Below are 13,269 nucleotides of genomic sequence, written 5' to 3' on the forward strand. Positions count from 1 at the left end.
TCTCATAGTATACATTGATACTTTAGTGCTCTGATGTTGAAAATATAATTTGGTTAATAATCAATTCTTTTGATATCATCAGCTACCCCGGGCCCTCCTTCTACACCATGGGTCACTAATGTTACCCGAGAGAGTATTACTGTCGGATGGCATGAACCAGTCACTAATGGTGGCAGTGCTGTCATGGGATACCACCTGGAGATGAAAGACAGAAATAGTATATTATGGCAGAAGGCTAACAAGACCCTTATTCGTACTACTCACTTCAAAGTCACCACAATCAGCGCTGGCCTTATCTATGAATTCAGAGTTTACGCAGAAAATGCAGCTGGCATTGGAAAAGCAAGTCGTCCTTCTGATCCAGTCCTTGCTATTGATGCTTGTGGTAAGTACTCTCTATAAAATAATGAAGCCCAACCATTTTGTTTCCCCCATGATAGTCTGTTCTGTACAATAAGCCAGTATTCAAAACAGCTGTTAATTATTGGCAATATTCTTGTTTCCTTCTGCAGAACCACCAAGAAATGTTCGTGCCTCAGATATTTCCAAGACTTCTATCACTCTCTCCTGGCAGAAGCCAGCATTTGATGGTGGTAGCAAAATCACAGGATACATTGTAGAAAAACGTGATCTTCCAGATGGCAGATGGACAAAAGCTAGCTTCACCAATGTTATTGAGACTCAGTTCACAGTATCTGGCCTGACACAGAATTCCAAGTATGAATTCCGGGTCTTTGCAAAGAATGCTGTTGGTTCCATTAGTAATCCCTCGGATGTTGTGGGTCCTATCACATGTGTTGATACATACGGTACGTGTTTTGCAATGATATAATGTATAATTTTGGTGTACTAGGAAAATGGCCATGTTGTTTTGTAGATTCATGGTCTTTTAAATAGGGAAGGCTAGTTTATAATGATTTATTGAAGAAACATGACTGACTGCGAGCATTTGGGGTTGATTGTTAGGACCATCTTTGGCTGTGTCTCCATTTTCAAAGTCTTCCTGTATCTTTATTCTCTGAGAAAAAGAAGTCTGCCCGTTGTTCAAGTGGATGTATTTATACATGTAATTGTCTTTTCTTCATGGGATTAGTTCTAACTTACTCTAGGCTTCTGATTTAAGTTATATATGTTCTCTTTACTTTGATCTGTATTTATCAAATGCAAAATCTAGCTGTTAGATTAAACAAGGTAGTATTATTTGGGGGTTTTATTAAATACCGGGCTATGATAAACATGTTTTTAACTTATTCTTATTTTTTCTTCAGGTGCACCTGAAATCGATGTGCCACCAGAATATACAGAAGTGGTGAAATACAAAGCAGGAACTTCAGTTAAGCTAAAATTAGGCATCTCAGGCAAGCCTATACCCACAATTGAATGGTTCAAAAATGGCAATGAGGTACTCACCAGTGCACTAGTGTCTTTTGAAAACACAACAGAATTTGCTTCTATACTCATCAAGGATGCAAATCGACTAGACAGTGGCACCTATGAATTAAAATTGAAGAATGCCATGGGTTCAGCATCAGCCCATATTAGAGTACAGATACTTGGTATGTCTTAAGATACAACTGTATTTTACTATTAAACAATAGCTTAGTAATGAATACTTAGCATTTTCTTTCTTCTGCCTTCCACAGACAAGCCAGGACCCCCAGGTGGGCCAATACAGTTTAAGACAGTCACTGCTGAAAAGATTACAATAATGTGGGACCCGCCAGCAGATGATGGTGGTGCACCTATAACACACTATGTCGTTGAAAAGCGGGAGACAAGTCGGGTTGTATGGTCTTTAATTTCTGAAAAGCTGGAGGGATGTATCATAACTACAACAAAACTCATCAAAGGAAATGAATATGTGTTCCGTGTCCGTGGTGTGAACAAGTTTGGAATTGGTGATCCACTGGAATCTGAGCCCGTTATAGCCAAAAATTCATTTGGTAAGAAATGAGTTCTGTAAAATAACTTATGCAACTGAATTGTCTCATGTACTGTTTGCAAGTAGTACTCATTTTCTGACATACTATTTTTTACTCAGTTACACCTGGACCACCTAGTACACCAGAAGTCACAAAGATAACCAAGAATTCTATGACTGTTGTCTGGAATAGACCCACTGTTGATGGAGGCAGTGAAATATCAGGATATTTTCTGGAGAAACGTGACAAGAAGAGTCTAAGTTGGTTCAAGGTCTCTAAAGAAACCATTCGGGACACCAGACAGAAAGTAACAGGTCTGACTGAAAACAGCGAATATCATTTCCGAGTTTGTGCTGTCAATGCAGCTGGACCAGGCCCATTCTCTGAGGCTTCTGACTTCTACAAAGCTGCAGATCCTATTGGTAAGATCCAATGTGCATTTCTTCCAATAGGTTAAAAATCAATGGAAAATTACTAGTTAGGGTGGGGTTGTATCAATGTAACTGAGGGTAGATTTTCTTCCTTTTTACAATTAGATGGATTGTGATTGGTGGTTTTTTTCCCCTGTAAACTATCACTTACAGATAAACCAGGCTCACCAACAAAGCTGAAAGTTGTGGATACAACCAAGACATCTGTTACCCTTGGCTGGATTAAACCTGCTTATGATGGAGGAAGTCCAATTACCCACTACGTGGTGGAGAAGAGGGAAGGTGAAGAGCAAGAATGGACTGTAGTCAGTACCAAAGGAGAAGTGAGAACAACTGAATACGTTGTATCTCACCTTCAGCCAAGTGTTAATTATTATTTCCGTGTATCTGCTATGAATTGTGCTGGACAAGGAGAGCCTATTGAAATGATGGAACCTGTTCAAGCTAAAGATATTCTTGGTACTGTATTTCTTTGTGATTTATCATTTTTCTGAGTGGTTTTTTTTTTCCCAAACAGTTTCTTATTTTACATTCCAAGTATGCACTATTAATTTTTCATTTATTTCCACAGTGGCACCAGAGATTGATCTGGATGTTGCTCTTCGGACATCTATCGTTGCTAAAGCTGGTGAAGATGTGGAAATAATGATTCCATTCAAGGGAAGACCTCCTCCAACAGTCACATGGAGAAAGGGTGACAAGAATCTTGGGACTGATGAAAGATATATCATCCAAAACACAGAATCATCTACACTACTTACTATTCCTCAAGTTACACGAAATGATACAGGAAAATATGTTCTTACAATTGAAAATGGAGTCGGAGAAGCAAAATCATCATTTGTGAATGTGAAAGTACTTGACACACCTTCTGCATGCCAGAAGCTGCAGCTCAAGCATGTTTCTCGTGGCACAGTTACACTGGTGTGGGAGCCACCTCTCATCAATGGTGGTTCTGAAATAACAAATTATGTTGTTGAAAAAAGAGATGCTACAAAGAGGGCCTGGTCAACTGTTACAACAAAGTGTTCTCATACCACCTTTAAACTGACTAACCTGTCAGAAAAGACTGCATTCTTTTTCCGTGTTCTTGCTGAAAATGAAATTGGACTAGGTGAACCTTGTGAGACATCTGAACCAGTGAAAGCTGCAGATGTACCTGGACCTGTAAAAGACCTAGCCATGAAAGACTCTACGAAGAGTTCTGTTAAATTGCAGTGGAGCAAACCTGACTATGATGGTGGTAGCATTATATCAGACTATGTTATTGAAAAGAAACTCCAGGGAGAGAAAGAGTGGACATACGCAGGCACAAGCAAGAGCTGTGAATTTGTAGCTGACAAACTTAAAGAGCTTTCTGTCATGGAATTCAGAGTCTTTGCTAAAAATGAAAAAGGCATGAGTGACTCTGTTACCGTTGGACCCATTACAGTGAAAGAACTTATAATAACACCTGAAGCTGACCTTTCTGATATTCCTGGAGGTCAGATTGCAGTAAGAATTGGACATAACCTGCATGCTGAATTTCCCTATAAAGGTAAACCTAATCCATCAATGAGCTGGCTCAAGGACAACCTCCCTCTTAAAGAAACAGAACACCTTCGCTTCAAGAAAACTGAAAACAAGATAAGCTTAAGTATCAAGAATGTGAAAAAGGAGCATGGTGGCAAATATACTTTAATTCTTGATAACGTAGTCTGCAGAAAGTCATTCACAATCACTGTAATCACTCTTGGTCCTCCATCTAAGCCAAAACCACCTTTAAGAATAGATGAAATCAAAGCAGATAGTGTAGTTTTGTCATGGGATGCTCCTGATGATGACGGGGGAGGAGAAATTACTGGCTACAGCATTGAGAAGAGAGAAACATCACAAATGAACTGGAAGCTGGTGTGTTCAAGTGCTGTCAGAACAACCTTCAAAGTACCAAACCTTGTTAAAGATACTGAATATCAGTTTAGAGTTCGTGCAGAAAACAGATATGGAGTGAGCCCACCTCTTGTCTCAGCAGATGTTGTGGCAAAGCATCAGTTCAAACCACCAGGTGCCCCAGGAAAGCCTGTTGTATACAACGTAACTGCTGATGGAATGAGCATTTCTTGGGATGCTCCTGTTTATGATGGTGGTTCAGAGATTATGGGATACCATGTTGAAAAGAAGGAAAGAAACAGTATTTTGTGGCAGAAGGTTAATGTTGCATTAATATCTAACAGAGAATACAGGATTACTGGACTGCTTGAGGGCCTGGATTACCAGTTCCAAGTATATGCTGAAAATGCTGCAGGTCTAAGCCGAGCTAGTGAGCCAAGCAAATTTACTTTAGCAGTCTCTCCAGTAGGTAAGTGAATGATTAATCACTCATCCAAGAAAATTCAGTTCTTGTACGTTATTGTGAGCAATAATAAATAAAAATAAATCTTCATTATTTTCCTTTCAGACCCACCTGGTACTCCTGATTACATTGATGTCACTAGGGAAACAATCACCCTGAAATGGAACCCCCCGCTGCGTGATGGAGGCAGTAAGATTGTGGCTTACAGCATTGAGAAGCGGCAAGGCAGCGCAGACCGGTGGCTCAGGTGTAACTTCACTGATGTCAGTGAGTGCCAATATACAGTTACAGGGCTCAGTCCAGGTGACCGATATGAGTTCAGAGTGCTTGCAAGAAATGCTGTTGGCACAATCAGCCCACCTTCACAGTCTTCAGGCTATATCATGACAAGAGATGAAAACGGTAAGAATTTTTTCTTTATATGCTTGGGTATTGAACCAGGTGGAGTTTCTGGCTGTTCTGATGGGAAGTGGGAAGTCAAGGGGCAAAGAACTTGCAACTGAGGTGGTCCTCCTAGTCAATTCAGAACAATTATACTCATACTCCAAGGGGGGAAGGTCTAAATGAAAGACCCAAATCTGGCAGATATACATAATCAGTTGCTGAAAAGCACAGCAATCTACATTTCTCTTGGATAAGCAGCAGTGGCAAAGCTGGAAAGAAAGCATGGACTGTAATTTTCTGATGCATTGAATAATTTAAAAATTAAAATGTGCTTCAAGTTGCTTGGCATACTATTAAAACCACATTGCCTTTGACCTATATATATGTTCACAATATATATATGATGCACTTATGAATGCTTACAGGGAAAATAAGTTTATCATTCATATAATAACTGCTATTTCGTAAATGAAACAATTTTCTATATCACAGACTTTTATATTTAGTACATTTAGAAGAGTATCAGAAAAATATTTAGCTATATGGAAATTGATTTATATTTTCCTTTTTCAGTTGCTCCTACAATTGAATTTGGTGCTGAACACTTTGAAGGCCTTACTGTTAAAGCTGGAGAGAGCATTAGACTTAAAGCTCTAATCAAAGGACGTCCAGTACCTAAAGTGACATGGTTTAAGGATGGTAAAGAGATTGATAAAATGATGAATATAGAAATAACTACAGCTATTGGATATAGTACAATCTTCATTAGAGATGCTGTCCGGGAACATCGTGGAGTGTACACAGTAGAGGCCAAAAATGCATCAGGCACTAAACGAGAAGATATTACCATTAGAGTACAAGGTACTGCATCAAGCACTTTCAGCATGCTTTCTAAAAATAGTATTTTATTCTAAGTGTAAGCAAATTATAACTCTGAACCTTTAAAATTGCAGACACACCAGGAAAAGTTGGTGGACCAATACGATTCACAAACATCACTGGAGAAAAAGTCACATTATGGTGGGAACCTCCAGCTAATGATGGTTGTGCTTCAATTTCTCACTACGTAATTGAAAAACGTGAAACCAGCAGGATTGCTTGGGCATTAGTTGAAGATAAATGCGAAGCTTGCAGCTATACAGCACTTAAATTAATTAAGGGCAACGAGTATCAGTTCCGTGTCTCTGCAGTGAACAAATTTGGAGTTGGCAGACCATTGGAGTCTGATCCCGTTATCGCACAAATACCTTACAGTAAGTTTTCCCCTCATTTTGCACAAATATCCATGGAGTTACCAGTTTGTCTTTCTAATGACGTTTTTCTTTTTTAGCTCTCCCTGATGCACCAGGAACTCCAGAGCCTACCAATGTAACAGGAGACAGTATCACACTGACATGGGCACGACCAGAGTCAGATGGTGGAAGCGAGATAAATGAGTACATTCTGGAAAGGAGAGAAAAGAAGAGCATGCGCTGGGTTAAAGTATCCAGTAAGAGGCCCATTACTGAGAACAGATACAGAGTAACTGGCCTTATTGAAGGCAATGAGTATGAGTTCCATGTCATGGCTGAAAACGCTGCAGGAGTTGGACCTGCAAGTGAGGTTTCAAAGCTGATTAAATGCAGAGAACCAGTCAGCCCACCAAGTGCTCCTAATGTTGTAAAGGTGACAGACACATCAAAGACTAGTGTAAGCTTAGAGTGGACAAAGCCAGTTTTTGATGGAGGCATGGAAATAATTGGGTACATCATTGAGATGTGCAAAGCTGATCTTGAAGCATGGCAGAAAGTCAATGCAGAGACTGTTATCGCTACTAAATACACTGTTGTTGATTTGGAGGCAGGAGAACACTATAAATTCAGAGTTAGTGCTGTCAATGGTGCTGGCAGAGGAGAAAGTTGTGAAGTTCCTGCTTCAGTCCAAACTGTGGACAGGCTTTCTGCACCTGAAATTGATATTGATGCAAACTTCAAGCAGACTCATATTGTAAGAGCAGGTGCAAGCATTCGTCTATTTATTGCCTTCTCTGGAAGGCCAGTTCCTACTGCAGTGTGGTCCAAAGCAGATTCTAATCTTAGTTTGCGTGCTGACATTCAAACAACTGATTCATTCAGCACATTGACTGTAGAGGAATGCAATAGAAATGATGCTGGCAAGTATGTCTTTACTGTGGAAAACAACAGTGGAAGCAAGTCTATTACATTCACTGTCAAGGTTTTGGACACACCTGGTCCACCAGGTCCTATTACATTTAAAGATGTGACTCGAACATCTATTACTTTAATGTGGGATGCTCCTGTTCTGGATGGAGGTTCTCGTATCCTCCACTATGTTGTGGAAAAGCGTGAAGCAAGTCGTCGTAGCTGGCAAGTAGTGAGTTCAAAATGCACTCGACAAATCTTTAAGGTCACAGATCTAGCAGAAGGTATGCCATATTACTACCGAGTATCAGCAGAAAATGAATATGGTGTAGGTGAACCCTGTGAATTAACAGAACCAGTTGTGGCCACAGAAGAACCTGCTCCACCTAAGAGACTAGATATTGTCGATACAACCAAATCTTCTGTAGTTTTAGCTTGGCTTAAACCTGATCATGATGGTGGTAGCCGTATTACTGGATACCTTCTTGAAATGAGACAAAAAGGATCTGACTCCTGGACTTCAGCTGGACAAACCAAACAGCTTACTTTCACCGTTGAAGGCCTTGTGGAGAACACAGAGTATGAGTTCCGGGTCAAGGCAAAGAATGATGCTGGCTACAGTGAGCCAAGAGAAGCTTTCTCTTCTGTTATTGTTAAGGAGCCACAGATTGAACCAACAGCAGATCTCAGTGACATAAGCAGACAGCTTATAACATGCAAGGCTGGAAGCACCTTTACTATTGATATACCGATCAGTGGGCGCCCAGCTCCAAAAGTGACATGGAAACTTGAGGAGATGAGGCTGAAGGAAACTGAAAGAGTGACCATCAAGACAACAAAAGACCGAACCACACTGACTGTAAAAGACAGTATGAGAGGTGACTCTGGTAAATACTACCTTACACTTGAGAACACTGCTGGTGTGAAAACATTTACTGTCACAGTGGTAGTCATAGGAAGGCCAGGTGCTGTCACTGGCCCAATTGAAATATCATCTGTATCTGCTGAGTCCTGTGTGTTGACCTGGAAAGAACCTGAAGATGATGGTGGGAGTGACATCACAAACTACATTGTAGAGAAACGTGAATCTGGCACAACAGCATGGCAGCTGGTGAATTCCAGTGTGAAACGCACACAGATCAAAGTCAGTCATCTCACAAAATATCAAGAGTACAGTTTCCGAGTAAGCTCAGAAAATAGATTTGGTGTCAGCAAGCCAGTTGAATCAAAAACAGTAGTTGCTGAGCACCCATTTGGTAAGTGAAACACTTATCAAAATTTGTTCTTTCCTTCTGACTGAGATATTTCTAATTACTAACATTTTCCTCCCCACCTTTTTCATTTTTAGTCCCACCAAGCCCACCTTCCAGGCCAGAAGTCTATTCTGTGTCTGCAAGTGCCATGGCCATTCGCTGGGAGGAGCCCTATCATGATGGTGGCAGCAAAGTCATTGGATATTGGGTGGAAAAGAAGGAGCGCAACACCATCCTTTGGGTGAAGGAGAACAAAGTACCATGCTGTGACTGCAACTATAAAGTCACAGGGTTGGTGGAAGGTCTAGAATATCAATTCAGAACCTATGCTCTAAATGCTGCTGGTGTTAGCAAAGCTAGTGAAGCTTCCAGACCTGTAGTGGCTCAAAATCCAGTTGGTAAGTTTTACTTTCAGAGTTACGTTTTTACTTAAGCTAAAATAGGATTGCATTTCTCATATTTTCTGCTTCATTCCTCCAGATCCACCAGGAAGACCAGAAGTAACAGATGTCACCAGATCTACAGTGTCACTCAGCTGGTCACCTCCACTTTATGATGGTGGAAGCAAAATAATCGGATATATTATTGAACGCAAACCATATAACGAGTCTGGCGATGGACGTTGGCTGAAATGCAATTATACCATTGTCTCAGAAAACTTCTTTACTGTGACAGCTCTTAGTGAAGATGAAGCCTATGAATTCCGTGTACTAGCAAAGAATGCTGCTGGTGTGATTAGCAAAGGATCTGAATCGACTGGTGCTGTCATTTGCAAAGATGAATACAGTAAGGAATATTTACTTGGAACAATTGAAAACATAATGTTCTAATTTCAGTACTGGCCTGTAATTTTTTTTTTTCCAAATCTCTTTTTCCAGCACCACCAAAGGCTGAGCTTGATGCCAGATTGCAGGGAGAAGTTTTGAGCATTAGAGCTGGATCAGACCTTGTTCTTGATGCAGCCATTGGTGGAAAACCAGAACCAAAAGTCTTCTGGTCCAAAGGTGACAGAGAACTGGAGCTATGTGAAAAGATATCTCTGCAATATACCAGCAAGCGAGCTATAGCAATTATCAAGTTCTGTGACAGAAGTGATAGTGGAAAATACACCCTAACAGTTAAAAATGCCAGTGGGATGAAACAAATTTCTGTTCTTGTCAAAGTGCTTGGTATGTATCCCATGATTACTATTAATACTTAGTATACTGGAAAAACACTCATTCTTTTAAATAAGGATGAGATACTTTTCCTTAGCCACTAATAACAATACTTATTTTGATTCCTACACAGATTCACCAGGTCCATGTGCAGGCAAAATCACAGTTAGCAGAGTAACAGAAGAGAAATGTACTCTGGCATGGAACATTCCTGAGGAAGATGGAGGTGCAGAAATTACTCACTATATTGTAGAAAGGCGTGAAACCAGCAGACTTCACTGGGTTATTGTTGAGGCTGAATGCCAGACTTTATCAACTGTGGTAACAAAACTTATTAAAAATAATGAATACATTTTCCGTGTGAGAGGTGTCAACAAATACGGACCAGGTGTTCCACTTGAATCAGAACCTGTGATTGCCAGGAATGCTTTCAGTGAGTGTTACTACTTACCATTCTGCATCAGAGTTTGTGGAATGATTCTCATGGATAAACAATGTGTTGAACAATCTCTTTTTTTTCTCATCTTTTTAAAAAATAGCCATTCCAACACAGCCTGGTGCTCCTGAGGAAGTGAGTGTTGGCAAGGAACACATCATTATTCAGTGGTCGAAACCAGAATCGGATGGTGGCAGTGAGATTAAGGACTATCTTGTGGACAAACGTGAAAGGAAAAGTCTGCGCTGGACACGAGTGAATAGAGATTATACCATTTATGACACCAGACTGAAAGTCACTGGTCTCATGGAAGGGAGCCAGTACCAATTCCGTGTCACTGCAGTGAATGCTGCTGGAAACAGTGAACCTAGTGAAGCTTCACAGTACATGTTATGTAAAGAACCATCATGTAAGTTTTTATATTTAAAATGTATTTTAATATTTATCTATAATAATGGAGCATAAACTTGCATTGACATTTCAACTAAGAAATCCATAACCACACATAAACTCACTGAACTAGATAGCATTGGAATAACTTAAAAAAAGTTATAGTTCATCTTATATGCATTTCCCAGAATTAGTTGTCTGGAATTTGGTTTTGACAGTAAAATATTTTCTGCACCAATATAAAATGCATCTTCTTCCTTTTCAGACACTCCTGCATCACCTTCAGTTCCAAGAGTTGTGGATACTACAATGCACAGCATAAGTTTAGCATGGTCAAAGCCCACATACGACGGTGGTGCTGACCTCTTAGGCTATGTTCTTGAAATGAAAGAAGAGGGTAGTGAACAGTGGTATCGAGCACATACAACTGCCACTCTGAGGAATGCTGAGTTCACGGTTACTGGTCTTAAAACAAGCCAGAAATACCAATTCCGAGTTGCTGCAACAAATGTGAATGGTATGAGTGAATTTAGCGAATCATCAGCAGAAATAGAACCTGTGGAAAGAATAGGTAATCTGAAAACCTAATGTATCTTTTAAGGAAACTATATTTTCCTTTAGGATTTCTATAAGATTGACTAATTCCTTATTTCTTATACTCTTCATCAGAAACACCTGAACTTGAGCTTGCTGATGATCTGAAGAAGACAGTTACAGTCAGAGCTGGTGGTTCCCTGCGCCTAATGGTCTCTGTATCTGGCAGACCTGCTCCTGTAATCACATGGAGCAAGCAAGGTGTTGACCTTGTAAGTCGAGGTATTATTGATACTACAGACAGCTACAGTCTGCTTATTGTGGATAAAGTTAACCGGTATGACGCTGGAAAATACATCATCGAGGCTGAAAATCAATCAGGAAAAAAATCTGCAACTATTTCTGTGAAAGTGTATGGTAAGTACTGCTGCAATTGTATATGAGCATTACAGCACTCTGCATGCTCATTGCTCAGAAATAAGTGTCATTCATTTCCAAAGGAAATTTGCATTTTAAATAACATGAGAATAATTGAGAAGTCAGAGAAACAATCTAATCCTAAGGAAAATACATAATTTCTGGAGCTGTGCTGGTTTATAAATCAAATCCGAGCATCTTTGTTTTATACAGAAGTAGTCATTGACTGTAAAATGAAAGGATCCAAAAGGGGAAAAAAATTTTGTTTGTTTGTTTTAGATACACCTGGTCCACCACCTGCAGTGAGAGTTAAGGAAGCATCGAAAGATTCTGTGACACTCACTTGGGACATTCCAGTCATTGATGGTGGAGCCCCAGTCAACAATTACATAATTGAGAAACGTGAGGCTTCCATGAGAGCTTACAAGACTGTCACTACCAAATGCAGCAAGACATTTTACAGAGTTACTGGACTTCTGGAGGGAGCTTTGTATTATTTCAGAGTACTACCAGAAAATATTTACGGCATTGGTGAAGGCTGTGAAACATCTGATGCAGTACTGGTATCTGATGTCCCCATGGTACCACAAAAACTCGAAGTGATTGACACCACTAAAACAACTGTTACACTTGCTTGGGATAAACCACTGCATGATGGTGGCAGCAGATTGACTGGCTATGTCATTGAGGCCAGCAAAGCTGGAACAGAAAGATGGTTGAAGGTAGTGACGTTGAAGCCTACTGTCTACGAACATACCATAATCTCCCTCAATGAAGGCGAACAGTACTTGTTCAGGGTCAGAGCACAGAATCAGAAGGGTGTGTCGGAGCCACGAGAGATTGTCACAGCAGTGACAGTTCAAGACCGAAAGGGTAAGTGTCTATTGTTGGAAACAATATGGTCAAACTTACACCAAATGAATGTGATAGTTATAAAACAGGTATTTAAAATATCAATTATTTGCTTTCCTTAGTCTTACCAACAATTGACTTCAGTGGAATACCTCAGAAGACAATCCACGTGCCTGCTGGCAAACCCATTGAATTAGCCATTCCAATTGAAGGACGACCACCTCCAACTGTATCTTGGTTCTTTGCTGGTTCTAAACTAAAAGAATCAGAACGCATCAAAACGGAGACTGCTGCCAAAATGGCCAAATTAACTGTGCGTGAGACCACCATACATGACACTGGGGAATACACACTTGAACTGAAGAACACAACTGGAACAGTTACTGATACCTTAAAAGTTATAATCCTTGGTAAGAGTCCATCAAAATAGTTGTCCCTGATCTTCCTCCATTTTGACATTTACATGAGAAATATGATTCCTTTGTTGTACTTGTTTTGTAAGTTTCTTTTCTTTTTTATCTTTTTTCCCCCCTAGACAAGCCTGGACCACCTGTTGGACCTATCAGAATTGATGAAATTGATGCAAATTATGTGACCATCTCCTGGGAGCCTCCTGAGCTGGATGGTGGAGCTGCCCTTAGTGGGTATGTGGTAGAACAGCGTGATGCTCACCGTCCTGGATGGCTGCCAGTTTCAGAGTCAGTAACCAGGACAACATTTAAGTTCACCAGACTTGTTGAAGGTGCAGAATATGTGTTCCGTGTAGCTGCCACAAACCGCTTTGGAATTGGATCTTACCTGCAGTCTGAAATTATAGAATGCAAGAGCAGAATCCGTAAGTCTGAATTTTTGTTCATTCTCTATCTTTAAAATTAAAAATATATATTTAAACAGGCCTGAATATCCACACATATGCTAGAATTTTCTAGATGTTACTGCTTCTTTTGGCCAGATAAAATTGTACATTATGATGCACAGTAATCTTGTTCTTTTCCAGAGGAAAAATGCCATCCATAAATC

General features: G+C 40.1%; 1 protein-coding gene across 1 annotated transcript in view; it reads left to right on the top strand.

Moving 5' to 3' along the window:
* Nucleotides 1–13,269, top strand: part of TTN (titin) — a 240,011-nt gene that overhangs the window by 212,612 nt on the left and 14,130 nt on the right. Inside the window, exons 267-287 of the mRNA XM_033516034.1 lie at nucleotides 83–385; nucleotides 513–809; nucleotides 1,269–1,556; nucleotides 1,644–1,943; nucleotides 2,042–2,344; nucleotides 2,507–2,812; nucleotides 2,925–4,691; nucleotides 4,791–5,087; nucleotides 5,643–5,930; nucleotides 6,023–6,322; nucleotides 6,400–8,466; nucleotides 8,559–8,861; nucleotides 8,944–9,249; nucleotides 9,342–9,632; nucleotides 9,754–10,053; nucleotides 10,160–10,465; nucleotides 10,712–11,017; nucleotides 11,116–11,397; nucleotides 11,677–12,270; nucleotides 12,372–12,659; nucleotides 12,785–13,084. Coding sequence (XP_033371925.1) covers nucleotides 83–385; nucleotides 513–809; nucleotides 1,269–1,556; nucleotides 1,644–1,943; nucleotides 2,042–2,344; nucleotides 2,507–2,812; nucleotides 2,925–4,691; nucleotides 4,791–5,087; nucleotides 5,643–5,930; nucleotides 6,023–6,322; nucleotides 6,400–8,466; nucleotides 8,559–8,861; nucleotides 8,944–9,249; nucleotides 9,342–9,632; nucleotides 9,754–10,053; nucleotides 10,160–10,465; nucleotides 10,712–11,017; nucleotides 11,116–11,397; nucleotides 11,677–12,270; nucleotides 12,372–12,659; nucleotides 12,785–13,084 — 9,792 coding nt within the window. The remainder of the gene's footprint in view (nucleotides 1–82; nucleotides 386–512; nucleotides 810–1,268; nucleotides 1,557–1,643; nucleotides 1,944–2,041; nucleotides 2,345–2,506; nucleotides 2,813–2,924; nucleotides 4,692–4,790; nucleotides 5,088–5,642; nucleotides 5,931–6,022; nucleotides 6,323–6,399; nucleotides 8,467–8,558; nucleotides 8,862–8,943; nucleotides 9,250–9,341; nucleotides 9,633–9,753; nucleotides 10,054–10,159; nucleotides 10,466–10,711; nucleotides 11,018–11,115; nucleotides 11,398–11,676; nucleotides 12,271–12,371; nucleotides 12,660–12,784; nucleotides 13,085–13,269) is intronic.

This window comes from Parus major, chromosome 7 (assembly GCF_001522545.3).
Source record: "Parus major isolate Abel chromosome 7, Parus_major1.1, whole genome shotgun sequence".
Taxonomy (NCBI): Eukaryota; Metazoa; Chordata; class Aves; order Passeriformes; family Paridae; genus Parus; species Parus major.